This window comes from Neoarius graeffei, chromosome 3 (genome assembly GCF_027579695.1).
Source record: "Neoarius graeffei isolate fNeoGra1 chromosome 3, fNeoGra1.pri, whole genome shotgun sequence".
NCBI classification, from domain to species: Eukaryota; Metazoa; Chordata; class Actinopteri; order Siluriformes; family Ariidae; genus Neoarius; species Neoarius graeffei.
In genome coordinates, this window is record NC_083571.1 from 76,558,888 (window position 1) to 76,582,439 (window position 23,552).

General features: G+C 40.7%; 1 protein-coding gene across 2 annotated transcripts in view; it reads left to right on the plus strand.

The window, feature by feature from the left end:
- lbr (lamin B receptor) overlaps positions 1-20,571 on the plus strand; it is a 21,202-nt gene extending 631 nt beyond the window's left edge. The window contains exons 2-14 of one of the 2 annotated variants that reach the window (XM_060917359.1): positions 7,903-8,073; positions 8,255-8,446; positions 8,789-8,866; positions 11,124-11,295; positions 11,424-11,461; positions 16,776-16,830; positions 16,979-17,173; positions 17,265-17,368; positions 17,555-17,680; positions 18,361-18,529; positions 18,644-18,724; positions 18,813-18,935; positions 19,040-20,571. In XM_060917359.1, coding sequence (XP_060773342.1) covers positions 7,909-8,073; positions 8,255-8,446; positions 8,789-8,866; positions 11,124-11,295; positions 11,424-11,461; positions 16,776-16,830; positions 16,979-17,173; positions 17,265-17,368; positions 17,555-17,680; positions 18,361-18,529; positions 18,644-18,724; positions 18,813-18,935; positions 19,040-19,200 — 1,659 coding nt within the window. In that variant the 5' untranslated portion in view covers positions 7,903-7,908 and the 3' untranslated portion in view covers positions 19,201-20,571. Of the gene's footprint in view, positions 1-7,902; positions 8,074-8,254; positions 8,447-8,788; positions 8,867-11,123; positions 11,296-11,423; positions 11,462-16,402; positions 16,600-16,775; positions 16,831-16,978; positions 17,174-17,264; positions 17,369-17,554; positions 17,681-18,360; positions 18,530-18,643; positions 18,725-18,812; positions 18,936-19,039 lie in introns of both variants that reach the window. The other variant, XM_060917358.1, reaches the window with a different exon arrangement.
- The last annotated feature ends 2,981 nt before the right edge of the window (positions 20,572-23,552 follow it).

Here is a 23,552-nt window from a genome sequence, read left to right on the forward strand (position 1 = left end):
GTGTTTGAACAGATGACGTTTTCCCTCCTTCTAACCGATTTGTCAAAGGAGCAGCATCTGAGTTTGGGCTTTTAATCTGCTCAGTGTTAATGACCTCATAATTACACATTCATTTATGTATTCATTCATGCATTGTATCATGTGATATATTAAAACTTTTGTTGTGTTTATGTATTTATATGACCAAGAGACATCATTTGCTTGAAAAGCTGTTTTTATGGCTCTGAAGCCCCGCCTTATTCCTCTTCACTCTCTCTGGGAGTGGATGAGATGTTGGAGTAACTTGGGTCCACTGACATCCTGGAGTCATCATACAGGGTTTGGGAATGCAGTGTCGTGAAGGTGATCGAACCAGGAGTGAGAGAAATGTCTATGGGTTTATTGTGTCCTAGGCTCCTGGCTAATGATTGGAGGTTTGGGTGGGTTACTATTCATTGGAGAATGTATCAAGATTTTGTTATAAATAGTGTGTGTATGTCTGTGTGTATGTATGAGTGATTCCACGCTTATGGGTACTGAAATGGGGACATGAACTTATTTTTAAAAATTCACCTAAAACCATTTCTTTTTTTTACCATCAGGTCACAAAACATGTAATCTTTAATGAATATGTTAAAAGATAACTTTAATTTTCTGAGATGTAATAAAAACATATTTATATGCCAAAGTCAGAATGTAACAGAAGTGTTGTGGACATATATATTCTCAATTTTAACAATGTAGAATTACTTTTTGAAACATAGGAAGGTGATGTTTTAGCAAATATAATTAATAAACATGTGTAATAGAATAAACATACACATTCTTTCAATAAGATTAACATGGTATATAGCTAGATTGTAATTAATTTGTAACAGACGCAAGATGGACAATCGTAACAGAAGTAATGTAACAGACATCATTTTGGAACTCATAGGCTTGACTTTGGCATATAAATATGTTTTTATTACATCTCAGAAAATTAAAGTTATCTTTTAACATATCATTCATTAAAGATTACATGTTTTGTGACCTGATGGTAAAAAAGAAATGGTTTTAGATGAATAAGTTCATGTCCCCATTTCAGTACCCATAAGCGTGGAATCACATATATATATATATATCATTATCTCTAGCCGCTTTATCCTTCTACAGGGTCGCAAGCAAGCTGGAGCCTATCCCAGCTGACTACGGGCGAAAGGTGGGGTACACCCTGGACAAGTCGCCAGGTCATCACAGGGAGATATATATATATATATATATATATATATATATATATATATATATATATATATACTACCATTCAAAAGTTTGGGGTCACTTTGAAATGCCCTTATTTTTGAAAGAAAAGCACTGTTCTTTTCAATGAAGATCACTTTAAACTAATCAGAAATCCACTCTATACATTGCTAATGTGGTAAATGACTATTCTAGCTGCAAATGTCTGGTTTTTGGTGCAGTATCTCCATAGGTGTATAGAGGTTTTCGACCCACGTGACCGTTGCCATGTCAACAAGTAGACGGCGCCATTTTGACGGTCACAAATATGGCGACTACCGGTAGCGATACACATGTTGATCATGACGAAGTCTCGTTGTCGAGTATTTTATCCGGCCTAGATGACGCGAGTAAGAAGCGATATCACCAGAAAATCAATGATGCTGGTGTACGTGATCCATACACGTTACCAGGCTATCTTTTTCTGGCTTTGCAGCGCTGCAGCGCGGGTGATCTTCCTGACCTGCAGTCAGGCGTGTGGGAAATACCAGGGAAAAAACATAAAAGAAGGAGCGAGATGCACAAAACACCTTCACTATCCAGCGACGTAGGGCATTTACAGGGCGAGCAGAGGGAGAGGTATTTGCAAAAATTGAGGTTAGCAGGCTTAGAGAACGACGTTTACCTGCTTCCACCAGGATTGTTCACTGACGTACGGAAGTACACGAAGCCCTCGTCTTTACCTGACTTCGGCCCACATGATCTGTATACCTATGTCGTTAAAAACCAGGCTGGGTAACATGCCTACATCAGCGGGTCGTCCCTGGAGCCGGTGGTCGCCATCTTATTACAGCTGAGGTTTGTTCACATTTTCATTTACTTTCGGTCCTCAGGATAAACAAAATGTTATTAAATGTCATTGAAATAACTTCTTAGTCTGTTGAGACATGGCCCGTTATAAATTTGCTGTTACCAGGCAATGACCAAGAACTGTATTATTAGGGTCGGTGTAGTTGTAGCAGTGCACTAGCTGTTAGCACTAGCTAATGTCAACAACAGTAACTAGTATGTTACTGTAGCAATGTTTACGTTCAGTCATTTGGATGACTGTTAAAACCTTTCAGTCTCAAGTTTTTCCTTTACTGTATTTACTAGTTTACTGAGCTAGCGCGCTCGCTCCCAGCCTGCCCGAGCTAGCACGCTCGCTCCCAGCCTGCCCGAGTGCGCTAGCTCAGTAAACTAGTAAATACAGTAAAGGAAAAACTTGAGACTGAAAGGTTTTAACAGTCATCCAAATGACTGAACGTAAACATAACTAGCTTGACCTTCAAAATGGCAGACACCGGGGCGTCACGTGACCTGTGACATCACGCCAAAATCCTGTATAGAGGCCCATTTCCAGCAACTATCACTCCAGTGTTCTAATGGTACAATGTGTTTGCTCATTGCCTCAGAAGGCTAATGGATGATTAGAAAACCCTTGTACAATCATGTTAGCACAGCTGAAAACAGTTGAGCTCTTTAGAGAAGCTATAAAACTGACCTTCCTTTGAGCAGATTGAGTTTCTGGAGCATCACATTTGTGGGGTCGATTAAATGCTCAAAATGGCCAGAAAAATGTCTTGACTATATATTTTCTATTCATTTTACAACTTATGGTGGGAAATAAAAGTGTGACTTTTCATGGAAAACACAAAATTGTCTGGGTGACCCCAAACTTTTGAACGGGTGTGTGTATGTGTGTATATAATTTGCTGGCGTTGTTTGTAAATTTTACCGCTTTGTATCGCGTCTTTAAAGGCGATTTTGATAGATATTGTTAAATACATAACTAGAAATGTTATGCCCAGAATCATGTCGGAAAATTCTCTACTTTAACGACGGCAGTTACGACGGGTGATGTGGCCTAGTGTGGAACTTGGTCAGAGGTCAGACTGGCTTGCGCTCTGCTCCGCCGCCATGACACACACAATAGCAAACACACCGGATATCATTTGCTTGTCACATGACAACAAAACAGTCAGACTCTGAAGGTCCAGGCAATCAGAGACATAGCCTTTGCTAAAATACAACATCTATTTGCAAATGTCCATATCCCACAAAAAGATCTGCGCAGAATGGATAACAAAACTGTGCAAGTGGTGAGGAAATGGCTGTCTCTCAACACACTCCACAAGATGCTTCATCTTTCAGAAAAAACAGGATGGGGGGCTTGGCGTTCCAAACTGCATGTGGGAATACACAGCTACAAGGCAGTCACACCTCATTAACATGTTGAACTGTGATGATAACAATGTGAGACAATTAGCAAGAACATCACTACTGCTGGACTTCAAAAAACGGAAGGTAACCCATGCAGGCAGTGGGGAGGACAACTTCCTGGGCTTCAGAAGGAAGAGCAGTGGTAAGCTGGATACCAGGGCATAGGGATTTGGCGTGTCATCAGACTGGCCTGACTTAAATGACTTGTGCTGGAGAACAGGCACTGAATTAAAATGGACCGTCAAACTGTAGAGGTCACCGATGCACTGGTGGATGACCCATCAATCATGGTTCAAGCCAGGCTGCATTATAACAATATTACCTATCTCCTGCTGCCTAAAACATCAAGGCAAACCCTTTTGTCCATTCAAAGGGAGCGTAACATGGAGTATTGGTCCAGCCTGAAGCTCCAGGGAAAGCTGGCTAAACTCACCTGTGCAGACCACTCTGTATCACATGCCATATACAACAATAACTCTATCAGCGACGAGATCATCACCTTCTGTGTGAAGGCTCGCTTACAGGTTCTCCCCACTAAATATAATCTCTTTCTGTGGTTCCCCTCTACCCATTCCCCTTTCTGTATACTACACGATCATCCACAACATTTGGAGTCAGTAACCCACATTATGAACAGTTGTTCATTATATAAAGGACTGTATACTGCCAGACATGACAGACTGGTGGACCTCATCGCCGTCCAGATTCCCCGTACTCCACAGGAACAGATCTACAAACACACCTCTGTAAAGCCACATTGGTTCGACTCATCCACAAATCCTTTCTCAGGAATAGCAAACACACCGGATATCATTTGCATGTCACATGACAACAAAACAGTCAGACTCTTTGAAGTAGCTTGTGCTTTTGACCTGTTCATGGAGGAATCTTACTGTACAAAAAACTAAAATACCAACCTCTAGTATCTGCCATTGAGAGCTATGGTTACAAATGCTTGCTCATTGTGCTTGTCTTTGGGAGTCTAGGCCATGTACATAGGCTGGTGGTCAGGTGGACTTAAAGGAACAGTCCACCGTACTTCCATAATGAAATATGCTCTTATCTGAATTGAGACGAGCTGCTCCGTACCTCTCCGAGCTTTGCGCGACCTCCCAGTCAGTCAGACGCAGTCAGACGCGCTGTCACTCCTGTTAGCAATGTAGCTAGGCTCAGTATGGCCAATGGTATTTTTGGGGGCTGTAGTTAGATGCGACCAAACTCTTCCGCGTTTTTCCTGTTTACATAGGTTTATATGACCAGTGACATGAAACAAGTTCAGTTACACAAATTGAAACGTAGCGATTTTCTATGCTATGGAAAGTCCGCACTATAATGACAGGCGTACTAACACCTTCTGCACGCTTCGACAGCGCATTGATACAGAGCTCAGATATCAATGCGCTGCCGAAGCGCGCAGAAGGTGTTAGTACGCCTGTCATTATAGTGCGGACTTTCCATAGCATAGAAAATCACTACGTTTCAATTTGTGTAACTGAACTTGTTTCATGTCACTGGTCATATAAACCTATGTAAACAGGAAAAACGCGGAAGAGTTTGGTCGCATCTAACTACAGCCCCCAAAAATACCATTGGCCATACTGAGCCTAGCTACATTGCTAACAGGAGTGACAGCGCGTCTGACTGCGTCTGACTGACTGGGAGGTCGCGCAAAGCTCGGAGAGGTACGGAGCAGCTCGTCTCAATTCAGATAAGAGCATATTTCATTATGGAAGTACGGTGGACTGTTCCTTTAACATCAGTGGATTAAGTAAAAGAAGTGCCAGACAGCTAGCTAAATACTGCTCCATATCAATAGTTATAGGGAGCATGTTCATCTGGAAGAGAAGATGCTTCCTGTATCCCTGAGACTGCATCGCCATAACAGGATGTTTTTGGTCCTGATAGTGTTAGGATTATTCACTATATTTGGTTCCTATTGATATTAACTTGTAATGTGGAATCAAATAAAAAAAAAAAATATATATATATATATATATATATATATATATATACACACACACATTAATTACACACGCGCATATATACAGTGCTCAGTGTAAATGAGTGCACCCCCTTTGAAAAGTAACATTTTAAACAATATCTCAATGAACACAAACAATTTCCAAAATGTTGACAAGACAAAGTTTAATATAACATCTGTTTAACTTTATAACGTGAAAGTAAGGTTAATAATATAACTTGCATTACACATTTTTCAGTTTTACTCAAATTAGGGTGGTGCAAAAATGAGTACACCCCACTGAAAGTCTCTGGAGCAAAGCTAAATTGTCGACTACAAATGTCTAATTTAACAAGAATACAATCACAGGGGAGTCTAATTAGTCATGACACAGGTGTCCAGCAGACAGTTGACTATAAAAGGGTGTTACTTAAAGAAAACCCCTCCCCATTTCATGCTGTCAGCAATGGCACCACATGGAAGAGAAATGACACAAGACCTGAGAAAGAAAATAATTTCTTTACACCACAAAGGTGAAGGCTACAAGATCAGCAAAGCTTTACTTATCAATCAGAATACTGTAGCAAAAGTGGTACAAAACTTTAAGAAAGATGGAACTGCAACCATCTCACAGAGACGTCCAGGTCGTCCACGGAAGTTAACACCTCGACAGGAGCGTCTTCTGATGAGAAGGGTTGAAGAAAATCGGTATGCAAGTTCACTGCAGTTATCTAAAGAAGTAGAAAGCCAAACTGGGGTGACTATTTCCCGTGGCACAATACAGCGTACACTGCAGAGGAATGGCATGCATGAATGCCGTCCACGAAAGAAGCCTCTCCTAAAGCCCAGGCACAAAAAAGCCCGCCTAGAGTTTGCCAGGGCCCATGCTGACAAAGATGAAGACTACTGGGACTCTATACTCTGGAGTGATGAGACCAAGATAAATGTTTTTGGAACTGATGGCTTCAAAACTGTATGGCGTCGCAAAGAAGAAGAAACCTTTATTTGTCACATGCACACTTCAAGCACAGTGAAATTCATCCTCTGCATTTAACCCATCTGAAGCAGTGAGCACACGTGCACACACCCAGAGCAGTGACAGCTCAGAGCGCCCGCGGAACAGTCAGGGGTTCGGAACCTTGCTCAAGGGCATCTCAGCCCAAGGCCACCCCATGTCAACCTAACTGCATGTCTTTGGATTGTGGGGGAAACCGGAGCACCCGGAGGAAACCCACGCAGATACGGGGAGAACATGCAAACTCCGCACAGAAAGGCCCTCGCCGGCTGCTGGGTTCGAACCCGGAACCTTCTTGCTGTGAGGCGACCGTGCTAACCACTACACCACTGTGCCGTCCATGGTGGTGTAGTGATTAGGAATAAGGTGAGGAATACAAAGAAAAATGCATGGTGCCTACAGTGAAACATGGTGGTGGCAGTGTCCTTATGTGGGGCTGCATGAGTGCTACTGGTGTCGGGGAGCTGCATTTCATTGATGGCATCATGAATTCACAGATGTATTGCTCTATACTGAAAGAGAAGATGCTACCATCACTCCGTGCCCTTGGTCGTCGTGCACTTTTCCAACATTACAATGATCCTAAACACACATCTAAAGCCACTGTTGGATTTCTGAAGAAGAACAGGGTGAAAGTGATTCAGTGGCCAAGTATGTCTCCTGATCTGAACCCAGTCGAACACCTATGGGGAATTCTGAAGAGACAAGTTGAGCATCACTCTCCATCCAGCATCCAGTCACTAAAAGAGGTCATTGTTGAAGAATGGAAAAAAGATTGATGTTGCAAAATGTCGCCAACTTGTTCATTCCACGCCTAGAAGACTTGGTCCGGTCATTAAAAATCATGGAGGCCATACAAAGTACAAGATGTAGTAGTTTTTGTTGTAGGGTGTACTCATTTTTGCACCACCCTAATTTGAGTAAAACTGAAAAAATGTGTAATGTAAGTTATATTATTAGCCTTACTTTCACGTTACAAGTTAAACAGATGTTATATTAAACTTTGTCTTGTCAACATTTTGGAAATTGTTTGTGCTCATTGAGAGATTGTTTAAAATTTTACTTTTCAAAGAGGGTGTACTCATTTACGCTCAGCACTGTATGTGTATTTGAGATACAAGATCAAGGTTTTTAAAATGTGGCTAGACATAATAATAACCCCCATGGTCTGGCGTCCCCTTTTATGCAGGCTATTAGTTAAGGGTAATTGAGGCTGGCAGGGACGGACCCGTCAGCACTTTTGAGTCGGGCACTGCTGACACCGCTGCTTCATTGTCAATACAACATGCAGTGTACTGTAGTCTCATGTTGAGGTGAACATGAAGAACTTAAGAGTAAAAGTTGTAGATGTGTTCCAGTAAGAGGTACAGTATGTACTTGATATGATTGCATGGAGAACACTGGTTAAACACAGATGTTTAATATACTTGGTACTGTTGTCTCTTGTAATGAATGAACTGTGCTGTAGGTAGAGATGCCAGTTGTGCGGTTTCAGGCTGGAGACACTGTGATGGGCCGCTGGCCTGGCAGTAACCTCTTCTATGAGGTCAAAGTGCTGAGCCACTCTGCCAAGTCTGAGCTCTACACTGTCATCTACAAAGATGGCACAGAACTGGAGTTAAAGGATGCAGATATCAAGGTATGACCTGTACAGTGACTTGGGTGCACAAGGGTATTTATTTATTTATTGTCAAGAGACTTTAAAATGACAAAACGGCTTGTGTTAAAAATTGTTGGCTTGATTCAGCTGTAATTTTTAAAAAAATTCTTTTCTTTATAGTTTTTGACAGCACTTGTAACTTCACATCCTGTGTTTGCAGAGCATGAGTGGATTCAGGCAGGGTTCTAGCCGTGCCCGGTCTCGGTCCCGTTCTCGCTCCCGTTCTCCAGCGCGTACTCGCCGAAGTCGCTCACGCTCTCCGGCAAGAACATCACGTCGCTCTTCATCCCACACCACTGAGACACGCAGAGAAAAACTTAAAGATATGCTGGAGGTGCGTCTCACGCCTGTGGTAAGAATGCCCACTTGATCTGAATACTTTTTCTTTTTTTTGACATTTCTTGATTCTCCTAAAAACAGTGGTCATTGATCATTTTTGTTGTGAATATTTGAGCTACTCAGAAATTAGATCCATGTTAATCTTTTGTGGTGAAAATTCAAAATGCCAGAAAACTTATTTTGTCTAGGCTTCATTTCCCATTCATTCATTCATTCATTCATTCATTCGTTCGTTAACAAATTAATTAATCTTTGTTAACTGCTTTATCCTGGTCAGGCCCGGCATGGATCCAGAGCCTAACCTAGGTTTCTTGGTTTTATCTAACATGTATTCCTCATGTCCCAACCGTTTTAGACAATGCCACTGGTGAACAGTAGCAACAATGAGCATGAAAAGAAAGAAGAGAATGACACAGCAAACAAAGTTGTTGAGGTGAGGATTCAGCATGTATGTGAAGGTTTAACTATGAATAAAGTACACATTGTTTACAGAAATTTTGGCCTCTTAAAAACATCTGTGTCACTGTTGTGTTGCAGGCACACCTTCATTACATAACATGGTTTAAGCATTGCCTGAGTACAGTGCCTTGAAAAAGTATTCATACCCCTTGAACTTTTTTCACATTTTTCCACCTTACGACCACGAACTTAAAAGTTTTTTATTGAGATTTTATGTGATGGACCAACACAGAGTAGCACATAATTGTGAAGTGAAACGAAAATGATAAATGGTCTTCAAAATTTTAAACAAATAAAAATCTGAAAAACGTGGTGTGCATTAGTATTCAGCCCCCCTGCGTCAATACTTTGTAGAGCCACCTTTTGCTGCAATTACAGCTGCAAGTCTTTTGTGGTCTGTGTCTACCAGCTTTGCACATCTAGACACTGAAATTTTTACTCATTCTTCTTTGCAAAATAGTTCAAGGCCAGCCAGATTGGATGGAGAGCGTCTGTGAACAGCAATTTTCAAGTCTTGCCACAGATGCTCAATGGGATTTAGGTCTGGACTTTGACTGGGCCATTCTAACACATGAATATTCTTTGATCTAAACCATTCCATTGTAGCTCTGGCTGTATGTTTAGGGTCATTGTCTTGCTGGAAGGTGAATCTCCTTCCCAGTCTCAAGTCTTTTACAGCCTCCAACAGGTTTTCTTCCAGGATTGCCCTGTATTTAGCTCCATCCATCTTCCCATCAACTCTGACCAGCTTCCCTGTCCCTGCTGAAGAAAAGCATCCCCATAGCATGATGCTGCCACCACCATGTTTCACAGTGGGGATGGTGTGTGCAGGGTGATGAGCAGTGTTAGTTTTCCGCCACACGTAGCGCTTTGCATTTAGGCCAAAAAGCTCAACTTTGGTCTCATCTGACCAAAGCACCTTCTTCCACGTGTTTGCTGTGTCCCCTACATGGCTTCTGGCAAACTGCAAACGGGGCTTCTTATGCCTGTCTTTCAGCAATGGCTTTCTTCTTACCATTCTTCCAAAAAGGCCAGATTTGTGGAGTGTACGACTTATAGTTGTCCTGTGCACAGATTCTCCCACCTGAGCTGTGGATTTCTGCAGCTCCTCCAGAGTGATCATGGGCCTCTTGGCTGCTTCTCTGACCAGTGCTCTCCTTGCTCGCTCTGTCAGTTTAGGTGGACGGCCATGTCTTGGTAGGTTTGCAGTTGTGCCATACGTTTTCCATTTTTGAATGATGGATTGAACAGTGCTTCTTGAGATGTTCAGAGCTTGGGATATATTTTTATAACCTAACCCTGCTTTAAACTTCTCCAGAACTTTATCCCTGACCTGTCTGGTGATTTATTTGGTCTTCATGATGCTGTTTGTTCTTCAGTGTTCTCTAACAAACCACTGAGGCCTTCACAGAACAAGTGTATTTATGCTGAGAGTAAATTACACACAGTAGGACTCTATTAACTAATTAGATGACTTCTGAAGGCAATTGATTGCACTGGATTGTATTTAGAGGTATCAGAGGACGGGGGCGGAATACTAATGCACACCACATTTTTCAGATTTTTATTTGTTTAAAATTTTGAAGACCATTTATCATTTTCGTTTCACTTCACAATTATGTGCTACTCTGTGTTGGTCTATCACATAAAATCTCAATAAAAAACTTTTAAGTTCGTGGTTGTAAGGTGGAAAAATGTGAAAGTTCAAGGGGTATGAATACTTTTTCAAGGCACTGTATGTGCCTTAGGGTTCTAATTTCAGTTAATTAATCATAAAAGTACAATAATTGAAACTTAACAGTATTTGTGATCCATTCAGACTGTGTATTAGAATGTAACACAATTAACCATGGCTGGCTTTTGCTGGTGTGACTTAGGGTGGTGAATCTGAAGCACAGGGTTTCTCTTATTTTACTGTTAGCTTGTTGAGTTCAGAGTCATGTAGCTCTCTGTAGCCCTAGATGTGTTTTTGAATCCTGTGAGCTTCCCAGTCAACCTGGTGATTTGCTTTTTAGCTGGAATTAAAATCAGCAGTGTAGAGCGAGTTTTGGATTTGGCACAGTGATGTGATTTGTCAGTCCACCATTCACTGGCTGTCTCCATCATTAACGTACCAGGAAGTTTAAATGCTGTTTAAAGTTCTCAAGACTGCCATATTAAAAGTCTTATGTGAAGGTTTTAGTAATTATATGTTGTAAGTTCACATCTTGTGGTTTCCATTTTTCCTACAGGAGGTGAAGGAGGAAACCGAGAACCAGGTAAGTGGCCGCTACAATCTCCGCCGCAGGAAGGACCAGGGCGAAGAGCGACCATTAGAGCAGAAAAAAACACAGCCAATCGTGTCACTGGCCACACCACAGCAAACCAGCAAGACTACTGACCTGGAGTTTGGAGGAAGGATTGGTAAGAAGCCTATTTTTAGTTTAAACTTCACACAAGCTTCAAAGTACACAAACAAGTCCCAGGACACACTTTTGATGGTCAGACAGGTGACAACATAAGGCAGAAACCAAATAAAGTGTCTTTTTAAGGTCCTGGGCCACAATCAGCTTGCAGAGCTGGTGATCGGGTGAGTACGAAGGCCATATCAGATTATTCAGTGGACCCTCATCTGCCATCTGTGTTCCAGTAATCACTCAGATATTTTCCTCTTTCCATCTCTGATCTGTGGAGCCCCGGAAGGGACATGTGGGGGAATCTTGATTTCATTTAGGTCAACGTACTTCTGGGTCAGTTTGGCAAACTTGCAAAGAGTGTGTCCCCTTGTGCTAAGTATTCTCTTCATTTCTCTTACTTGGTTGAAAGCCGTGGCACTGCCAAGCACTGGTTTAATGTATTTATATTTGAGATCAATCTCAAAAAATTAGTTTAAGCTAAAAGCACGTAATTGGTGTTTACGCACATGCTACATTTCTGACATGGTGGGTGCGCACCTCTAATACCCTGTCCATACTAGGGATTTTGTACCGATACGAAACTACTTTCGTACCGCAACACCTGTCCACACTAGCAACTATACCGGTACTGTAGCGGTATAAATGTATCGGTACGAAACCCACAAATGTATGGGTTTCGTACCAGTACAGTATCGGTACTGTAGCGCTTCGCTGTAGTGTGGACAGATGAAGCGGCTCTGTATCGATACAAATATAATGCGCATGCGCAAAGTCACACACCTCAATCGATGTCTTCGCTGAATAAAATAGTGAAGAACGGAGATTCGTTTGTTTCTTTCTCAACTGCCTCGCGTGTTTTATACGATTCGACTGAATAAATGACCACCAGAAATACAGACTGTACACTGACAACAAAAAGCACACACACATTGTTTCATCTGTACAGAAGCCGAGAGAGGCCCTTCATATACCGTATTTTCCGGACTATACGTCGCTCCGGAGTTTAAGTCGCATCAGCCAAAAAATGCATTATGAAGACGAAAAAAACATATATACGTCGCACCGGACTATAAGTCGCACTTTTTTGAAGGGTTATTCTATCCATAGAATCTGTGATTGTATCTGATAAGCGGCGCGTGGTTACTGTGCGACTGCATTGCTTATTTAATAAACGAACAGCTGAGCAGCTGCCCTGTAAGTAGCCTAGTCTGATTATTTTAAATATCTACTACTATCTTTAATACTATCACTATCGTTATTACTAATAGCTTATATTATTATTATAACTAATATTAGTAGCCTATTACTGATGCATTAATCAGTTTGCTTTTAGAATATTTTTACCGGTAGGGCTTATTATCGCCCCATGGCTCTTTCATCTGTGTTATTAAAGCTGTAGTCATCATCGAGGAGTGTCATTCTTCATTTTTGTCGAATTTTATTTCATCAAATCAGAGGCCAAGTAGGTTATAGGTATATCATCTCCAAAGACAGGTACGGTAGTAAAAACAACCGTCTAGTGAAAAAAAAAAAAAACAACCGCTTTTAAATCCCCTACTTAAATCCTTAAAATGAGTCATTTAACTCATGTCTTGTGTGATCTGATCTCCAATGGTGAAATAAACCGGCTGTGATGAGTACAGTCTGTTATTTTAGAAGATAAATGTAATATATAATTTAATATATAGACTAATAAAAATTAATATTTTATAATATAATATCACGACATATTACTGTCTGTAACTGTTGGTCACTAAAGCGTTTTCTAAGATCATAATGTCTGATATTATTATTATTATTTTACACACACAATAAGCGCATGTGCGTAAAGTTATAGTAAACCATCCCCCGCCTTTTTTTTTTTGAGTCGCCGGACCCACCCACCTCCTGCGTTCTGGGACCTCCCACTTCACAAATTAAGCACTGCCTAAAATCACTACATAACTTATTTAAATAACTATAGGCCTATCATTAATAATAAAACACAGGTCAATCAAGTTTATCAAGCTGATGATTTCACTCCAAATCAGCAAATCCATTGAATTCCTCATCCTCAGTGTCGCTTCTGAACAACTCTGCCTCCAGCGGCAGATGAAGCGCCGTTTCCTCTTCTTCTGCGTGGCTGTCGTCAGACTCAGCATCAGCTCCAGTTATTCCGCGGTGAAAAAAAAAAAAACATATATATGTCGCACCGGAGTATAAGTCGCATGGCCAGCCGAACCATGAAAAAAAGTGCGACTTATAGTCCGAAAAATACGGTAATCCTTTTTTTTTATTCACCTTGTTATCCCGAGATAACGACATAATTAATTCAGGATCTCGAGAAAACAACTAATTCGAGATCTCGAGAAAACAAAACAATTATTCCGTGATCTCGAGAAAACAAAACAATTATTTCATGATCAGCTGAGAAATGGCTCATTCAGGTGCGCCAAGAGACTTGTGATATGCTGACTTTGGGGCTATTTCTCATTCTGTATCGGCGCAACTTTGGTCATTAGAATGTCTGGAATAATCGATCACCTAATAAGGCAATATTTTGATCAGGGGTTGACACAGGGAGAGATTGCATTAAGTCTTTTAATAAGGGATAATTTCAAAATTAGTCCGCGGCACCTCCGCAGAAGACTGGCCCAGCTTCGTCTCTACCGATGGAGATACAGTGATCCAGCTGAGATCATGAATAATTGTTTTGTTTTCTCGAGATCACGGAATAATTGTTTTGTTTTCTCGAGATCTCGAAATAATGGATGGCATATATTCTCGGAAGGAAGTTACTTGGTAACCACGGAAACATTTCGCGCACGCGCATTTCAACTACCGTGAAAGAAAACCGCAAACATTTCTCGCTAGTGTGGACAGATGGACTAAACTGTACCGGTATACTTTGTATCGATACAGTTATACCACTATCGTACCGGTATAAGTGTGAACACAGCATAAATTAGAGCTTACTCAACTTTGCAACTTTAAAATTTGATAGCATTAGAGTTGCCTTCTGTTTTATCAACGCAAGCTGTAGTGGACTCAAAATTGTGCTGCATTATCAGCGTTTACGGTATCTAGACTGTGTGACCCAATCACATCATCTCTTGCTAGTGGGTAAGCACTGACAACACTGCAGTTACACCCACTGACTGAGAGAATGCCTCACTTATTGAGTGGCAGTGTTAGCATTCAGCTTGAATGCTGTAAGAACACACAAAACCACATCAACGAAATGGATTTAATGTCTTTATATTTGAGGCCAATCTCAAAATTCTATGAAGCTCTCCCATTGGTTTGTGCGTTCCATTGTTGTGGTTTCCATGTTGCCTAACTGACCTGGAAATAGATTGACCTAAATGAAATGCGTTGCCTGATCTCACAAAAGTATATCTCCCCCCCCCCCCATGTCCCTTCCGGAGTGCCATACCGAACCAAAATTCAGGTCAGCATTTTTTTATACATGCTATAGAGCAGTGATTCTCAAACTGTGGTACGCGTACCACTAGTGGTATGCGGGCTCCATTCTAGTGGTACGCCAAATAATCACTTAATTAAATATAAATAAAATTTTAAAAATAAAATAAAACGTGAAATACTATCCATAATATCCAAATGGATGAAAATATCTTATCAACCGATGACAAGAAAATGGAAGGAGATACAAATTAAGTTAATAATTTTAAAAAGTTTGCAAGTGCTTCTGGGTAGCCATACGTAGCGTACGTACGCATTCCTGCCGGTTCCGCTGACAGACGGTTATCCGCCATTGGTAGACTAGGCTGTGATGGGAAAAGGTGGAGGTGGCTTTGCTAATTATGACGAGTACGACAAAATTACTGTCGTGGCTTAAATCCGCGAATGGGAGCGTGGATCAGGGGAGAGGAAGAACTGAAGAGGATGTGTGTGAGCTGAGCGCAGATGCTAACGACAGTGGCAAAACCAGCCCCAGAACTGCTAGCAAACGGCAGAAACCAGTGAGGAGGAAGTATGACGAAAAATACATAAAACTGGGATTCATTTGGAGCGGGACAGAGGAGCTGCCCAGGCCACAGTGTGTTGTATGCGGCGACGTTCTGAGCAATGAGTCCATGAAACCATCGCATCTCAAACGGCATCTTACGACCAAACACACAGCACTAAAGGACAAACCAATGGATTTTTTTTTTACGAAAACGTGATGAACTGAAGAAGTCCAAGTCCACCATTCTGTCCTATGGTACACCCGTAGCCAAAGCACAGGAAGCTTCATATCGTGCCAGCCTCCTGATCGCCAGAGCCGGTAAGCCGCACACAATCGGGGAACTGCTGTGTTTGCCATTAGCCAAAGAGATGACACGTATCATGTGTGGAGAGAAAGCTGCCAGAGAGTTAAACTTGGTGCCACTTTCAAATGACACCGTGTCAAGGAGAATAAATGACATGGCTGACGATGTTAAAAAGACACTGATTGAGCGCATTAAGAACAGTAGATATTTTACCATACAGCTTGATGAGAATACAGATGTTGCAGATTTGGCCAATTTATTTGATTCATTATTTAAGTACAGTGTTTTATTTTCCTATATTTAAACACAGTGTTACTGTTCAAAGTACTGTGTGTAATGTTACAGTGGCCAACAATATTAAATATACTTGGTAAATAAAACCTCCGCCTTGTTTTTAATGAATACTTGGGCCTACTACGCTACTGTATTTTAATGTTGGTCATTATGGTAGTACTTGGAGAGCCAAGTATTTTCTGAGGTGGTACTTGGTGAAAAAAGTTTGAGAACCACTGCTATAGAGCATGGTAGGATGATGATGATGATGATTAGGGCCACAATAACAAAAAAAAAATTATAAAATTCACTAACACACAATTCACTATCAGTTATTGGGTCTCTCTGTTATAAAACACACTGGCATGCACTGCCACACTTCATTTATGCTTTATCAGTATAATTGTTAGTTGCAGGCCTCATATTAACTGCTTAATTGTACCATTCTATTATACCAATCTGGAAGCATTTTTACTCCTTTGCTTATTTATTTAGAGTTTTTCCCTATAATATGTCACCTAACTGTAGCTAAGTGGACTTGTGTTGATTTATTTATAGGTTATCTTTCACTCTTCTTTTCTGCTTCAGGTGTGTTCTTTTTGCTGTTGCTGCTTCCTTTGGTGGTGCTGGCACTGCTTATTCTCTGTGGCCAGAAGGATTCTAGTCTCCTCAGCTTTCCTCACATGCTTCCCCCACTTGACTCTCTCTGGGACTGGCAGGTTTTTGGCATCACGCTCATTTGGCTGCTCTTCCAGGCTGTTCTCTCTCTGCTCCCTATTGGCAAGGTATTTCCACACATCACAAGAAAGATGTGACGTGGGTCCCAGTCACATGACTAGCAACACGACACCGATGGCTCTTGATTTAATTTATCTCACTCCCTCTTTTCAAAGTGACAAGTTTCTCCTTTTTCGAATTAAGGGTCATATATAGGTCAAACTTGTTTTTCTCGCTCCCTAAGGTTGTTAATGGAATGCCTCTGAAGAACGGAAAAACACTGAAATACAGGATTAATGGCAAGTCTGTTTTGATTTTGTTGCTTTTGTAGTGTAAAGGTGTCCTCTTTTTTTATCTCTAGCTTTTGTACGTCCCCTTAAGATTTACAGATGGGGATTGTTTTTTGTGTTGCATCCCTATACGCTCTTTGGTTCTGTGTTCTGTTAGGGTTTTATGCGCTACTCATCAGTGGTATAGCAGTCGGGGCTGGTGTATATAATGGGGTGGATCTTGTCTACATCCATACTCATTTCCTCCAGTTCTATACCTCAGCCCTGCTCATATCCATTCTACTCAGTATCTACTTGTTTGCCCGTTCCCGTTGGGTCTCTGATGATGAGCGTGCTCCAGCTGGCAATTCTGGTAGTTGTGTTCTGTTAAGTATAATACTCTTAAATTGATTTAATAAGCAATTTAAGCATTTTAAAAATATTTTTAATATTTTCCTGTTCAGGTTATGCAGTATATGATTTCTTCATGGGACGTGAGCTGAATCCACGAATCAAAGGTTTTGACATCAAATTCTTCTGTGAAATGCGCCCAGGACTTATTGGTTGGGTAGGTCATAAAGTCTGACCTACTACGTTTTAAAATATGTATGGTTTTAATTTTAATATATTAAGTCAGCCAAAATGAGGCATATGAATGGCAAAACATGAAATCCTTGCTGTTGCTTTTATTTATTTATTTACTTACTTCTTTGTACCTTAATGCAAGTAATGTTTTTGTTTGTTTGTTTTTAAGCTCGTGTTTAACTTTGCCATGTTACATGCTGAGATGAAACTTCAGAAACTCAGCACCCCCTCCTTAGCCATGCTGCTTGTGAATGGCTTCCAGCTGCTTTGGGTTGCTGATGGCTTTTGGCATGAGGTACAGTTAATCTGATACAGTTCACACTAGTCATTGTCATGTTACTGAGCTTTTACACCCCAAAACAGCATTTAAAACTGAAATGCATTGTGCCCTCTTACCCACCCCGTTACCATGTCATGCATGATGTCCCACTTCCACATACACACCCTGTAACCCACACCATAAAATGCATTTGTCAGATTTGCAGAGTGGGCAGGGACTAACAAAAATCAAGGGTGTAGGCCCACGAATGGCACAACAGGGGAAAGAAAAAAAAAAGTTCTTTCTGTTGTCTGGAGTTTGAATCAAGAGTTCATGAGAATGAAATTGGTCGTGCCCTGTGGGTGGGCAAGATGTCATTAATTGCTCTCCCCTGTTAAACATAGCAACTTAATGTTCATAGCCAGTTGTGGGAATCTGTGAGCCCATGCATGCAGAAGAGGGCAGGTAGCACTTCCTTCCAAGTGTGTTATGCTGCAAGATCAATAGCTTGAACAGACACACTATTGATTACACATGCCTCAGAGGAAGCATGTGTTACACTTCACCTTCCTAGTTGGTAGCTATCATATGATAGGGGAGTGCTGACTTTTTGGTGCAATTTGGCCAAAGCCTATGTTAGTGAGGAAATGGGAGAGCAGGTGCAATTATTCACTACTCAGTCATGGACTGATTTAACTGATTTGTCTGCATTTTAGGAGAAACTTCTAACCAAGATGAACATAGTGCATGATGGTTTTGGGTTCATGCTGGCCTTTGGAGATCTGGCCTGGGTACCCTTTACTCTCACCTGTCAGTCATACTACCTTGCCAGTCACCCCAGTGACCTCTCTGTGTTTTGGATTGTTGCCATCATCCTAATGAATGGTAAGTTAGTTTTCTTTTGTTTGCAGAATATTTGTACAATATTGACAAATGAAACAGCATTTTAAAATATCAAAATATTTAGTTTTAATACATGTTCCTTTGTGATTCTTACAGCAATTGGCTACTACATATTCCGGAAAGCCAACTCACAGAAATTTGCTTTCAGAAGAAATCCATCTGATCCGACCTTGTCTCGTACGCATGCCCTTTATTTTGTTCATTTGCCAAACTTCTTGTGCCTTGTGATGCATGTAAATAATGGACGTGTTGCTTATTTGACCAGATCTGAAAACGATTCCAACTGCAACTGGAAAGAGCCTCATTGCGTCTGGTCTGTGGGGTTTTGTCCGTCACCCAAATTACCTTGGTAACATTCTTATTGCTTTGGCCTGGTCCCTAACATGTGGTAAGTTGATAGATTTGGACTCGTGCAGTTCTCTGCAGTTTGAAATGCTTTTAGCTCTTTGCTTATTTTCTATCTTCTCATCTTTTGTTTCTCTCCTCCTGCAGGTTTTAATCATCTGATTCCTTATTTCTGTCTGATTTACTTAATCATCCTGCTGGTGCATCGGGAGGCGCGAGATGAGCATCAGTGTAGGAAGAAATATGGCTTGGCATGGGACAAATATTGCAAAGCGGTACCTTACCGCATCTTCCCCAAGGTGTACTGAGAACCTGCAGACAGACATGTGGGGGACACAGAATTTCCTGTGGAGCATCTGAATGAAAATTTTAATTCTAAGAGTAAGAAAACAACTGAGGGCATCATTGAGCAACTTGGCAGCTATTTGGATCCTAGAAGAAAACATTGTTTTAATTAGAATCATTTGTAAAATATTTTAAATTGCCCCAGTTATAAACTCTCCTCTGTATATTAATGTACACGTTTTTCTACTCAAGCAATTTCTGCCATAACTCTCTATAACTTTCTCATTTTTGAGGTTTTGAAACATTTTGCCTTTTATTTCTTGACGTATTCTGTAATACGTTGAGTTTAATGCTTTTTGTATATTCTGTTTGATGGGATATAAATTGATTAATTGTTTGTATTTGTTTTTTGTTTTTTCTGTATAGTAAAAACAGTTATGCTATGACTCAGGACCAGTGCTTTTATGAGAAGAAAATGGAAAAAAAAATATTTTTGTCTTAATTTTTTAAATATAATTTAAGGCAGATCATTTTAGAATTAATTTTAACCTTACATGCACTGTGGTAATGATTTTTGTTTTAGTGAAAATGTTTATGAAGTTGCTTATTGCTTATTTTATTTTCAATTTTATCATCAAATAGTAGCTAATGCTTTTTGTAATATTTATGATGCATGGGACCAAATATTGCATTTCTCTTTCCCCCCATTAAAACTACTGTCGAAACTACCAGTTCTTCAGAACAAATCAGTGTATCCGAGTTTCCAGTGTCTTTGTGATGAGATTAGTAAATTAGGCTGATGAAATATAAATAAATTGCTGAGATTTTTTTATGTAAATTGTAATTACTTGGTGCAGATCTTTTTTAAATGTTTAGAAATAATGTGCACAGAAAGAAGTGTTTATTGGTAATCTTTTGTTACTTTTTTTTTTAAACGGGTTGATTGAAAGACTGGAAACTTCTGTCCTGTATAGCAAATGTGTATTTCATTAAATGGGCAGATTCTCCAGCATGTACAATGTACATAAATTATTAGTTTTGCATTTGAACATTTCACATTTTATTGCTATTTGCTTTTTTGTTTTGCTTTTCTTAACATGTTGTTGACCTTTAATTATTGCTGTTGCTATTTTATTTTTGTTTTGGTAGCACTGAATTTCTTTTCATCAGCAATTTAGCCAGTTGTCTTTTGGTCAGTAGCTGAATCAGCTCTGTGAGATGACTGCAAAATATTGCATTATAGGATTTCTGAAATATCCTGTTCGTCTTTCATTGGATAATTAAAGAATACCCCAGGGTTGTTTATAGGAAGAAAAAAAAAAGAACAAATATGGCCTGTAAGTCAGGCTTTGCATTGTATGTTTTGCCAAAAATAAAGTATTTTGTGTAGACTGCTTGTTTTGTTTTTCCTGTTATTAAACAATCGCAATGCAATTCAGTCCAAGGATCATTCAGCATTCAGTTAGAATCATGTTTTGTGGATGAACATACACTCACTGGTGACTTTAATAGGAACTTGTTTTTGATTCTAAAATTCTTGGCTGGCAGGAGTGGAACCTCTTATGGTATTCTGCTGTTGCATACCGAGATGATTTTCTGCTCACTGTGCTTGTAGAGTGATTAAATGAATTACTCTGTCCTTCCTGGCAGCTTGAACCAATCTGGCCATTTTCCTCTGACATATTTTAGCACCCACAGAACTGTTGCTCACTCAATGTTTTGTTGTTTTCCACATTCTGTGTAAATTCTAGAGCTTGTTGTGTGTAAAACCCCCAGGAGATCAGCAGTTTCTGAAATACTCAAACCAGTCCATCTGGCACCAACACCCATGCCACAGTGAAAGTCACAGAGATCACAATTTTTCCCGTTCTGATGTTTGAAGTGAGTATTAACTGAAGCTCTTGATTTGTATCTGCATGATTTTATGCATTGTGCTGCTGTCGAGGGATTGGCTAATGAGAGAACTGCATAAAAGAAGTGTATGGGTGTACCTAATAAAGTGACTGGTGAATGTACAATTTTCTTTCCATCTATTTGAGTATAAAAAGGAACTATAGACAAAGGAAAACCATCAAATCCACTGCATCGCTTCAGATGATGTAGTACTTTTTTTTTTTAAACTAAATTGTACATTGTTGTGCATGAAAATCCAAAAACGCCAGTTTGAATTGTGTTCCTATGTCTCAATGTACTCACATGGCAATGAAATATTAAGTCTTATAAATATTAAATGTGATTTAGGTGGCACAGTGCTTAGCACTGTCGCCTCAACAAGATGGTTCTGGGTTCGAGCCCAGTGGCTGGCGAGGGCCTTTCTGTGTGGAGTTTGCGTGTTCTCCCCGTGTCTTCGTGGGTTTTCTCCAGGTGCTCTGGTTTCCCCCACGATCCAAAGACATGCAGGTTAGGTTAATTGGTGGCTCTAAATTGACCATGAGTGTGAATGGTTGTTTGTCGCTATATGTCAGCCTGTGATGATCTGGCGACTTGTCCAGGGTGTACCCCACCTTTTGCACATAATCAGCTGGGATAGGCTCCAGCTTGCCCGCAACCCTGCACAGGATAAGCAGTTATGGATAATGGGTGAATGAATTTACTTTGATCTGTTCCAGTATTTTTGCTCATCTATAATTTAGGTGGGGTGGCACAGTGGTGTAGTGGTTAGCGCTGTTGCCTCACAGCAAGAAGGTCCGGGTTCAAGCCCCATGGCCGGTGAGGGCCTTTCTGTGCAGAGTTTGCATGTTCTCCCCGTGTCTGCGTGGGTTTCCTCCGGGTGCTCCGGTTTCCCCCACAGTCCAAAGACATGCAGGTTAGGTTAACTGGTAACTCTAAATTGACCGTAGGTGTGAATGTGAATGGTTGTCTGTGTCTATGTGTCAGCCCTGTGATGACTTGGCGACTTGTCCAGGGTGTACCCCGCCTTTCGCCCGTAGTCAGCTGGGATAGGCTCCAGCTTGCCTGCGATCCTGTAGAACAGGATAAAGCGGCTAGAGATAATGAGATGAGATAATTTGGGTGGTCTGCCACTAAAGGTGCCATGTTTCGTGTCACACATCTATATGTAAAGATCATGAAATGAAAGCTAAAATTCTAACCTCTCATTTCATATGCATTAGTTTATAAAGATAATTACAGTAGTAGCAATTATATGACCAAACCTTAAATACTCTCTTTCTCTATTTTTATCCTCCTGATTTAGAAGTAAACATTTTATTATTTGAGACCAAAATTTAAAAGCTGCACTGGCAGCAAGATGTCAGTAGTGAGCTGTGGTTGACCTCACTAGTGAATAGGGGTAATAACACTGATGCATTCAGGAGTAAGGGGAAAATATTGCACTAAATTATTTTCTTTTTCTTTCTTTTATAAAATTGTACAACATAGCCCACATCAGAAAGGAGGTTGATTACTTCACAGTGAATATTACGTATACGTCATGTCCCGCAAATATATGGGTCATTCCTGGTATCCAGTGCGTTTTCTTTACCTGAACCTATAAAGCATACTCTTGCATGTAGTTGTATGTTTATTCATTGATTTTATGTTATAAATTCCCTCATACTTTCTCAATGTCAGCCTCTGGTGGACAGAATACCTGATCTACTTCTTTCACTTGCTTGATGGCCAAACTAAAGACAGCTGTTAATAAAGCCACTATATACTGTAAGGCCCACACCCAGAGCTGCAGATCTCTCTGCTCTCCATCCTCTGCACCATGCGTCCCTGAGAATATAAGAATATCATGTCTACCTGCATTAGTTTACCTCTTCCTTTAGTCTGTTGTAATGATATTTTGAATTATAGATTAACCACAATTTACTTCAGTTAGTAATTGTTTGATATACTTGTATTAGTAATTTGGATTATGGATTGGGGCGGCACGGTGGTGTAGTGGTTAGCACTGTCGCCTCACAGCAAGAAGGTCCGGGTTCAAGCCCCGTGGCCAGCGAGGGCCTTTCTGTGCGGAGTTTGCATGTTCTCCCCGTGTCCGCGTGGGTTTCCTCCGGGTGCTCCGGTTTCCCCCACAGTCCAAAAACATGCAGGTTAGGAACTGGTGACTCTAAATTGACCGTAGGTGTGAGTGTGAATGGTTGTCTGTGTCTACGTGTCAGCCCTGTGATGACCTGGTGACTTGTCCAGGGTGTACCCCGCCTTTCGCCCGTAGTCAGCTGGGATAGGCTCCAGCTTGCCTGCGACCCTGTAGAGCAGGATAAAGCGGCTACAGATAATGAGATGAGATGAGATTATGGATTGTTTGGGCTGCAGACAAACAATGGTTTGGAGGAACAATAATGTTTTAAATCCTGCAAGCTTTTCTGTAGTTCAGGAGGCTCTTTCCATGCTAACTAGATTGCTACCAATTTTGTTTGATTCCATT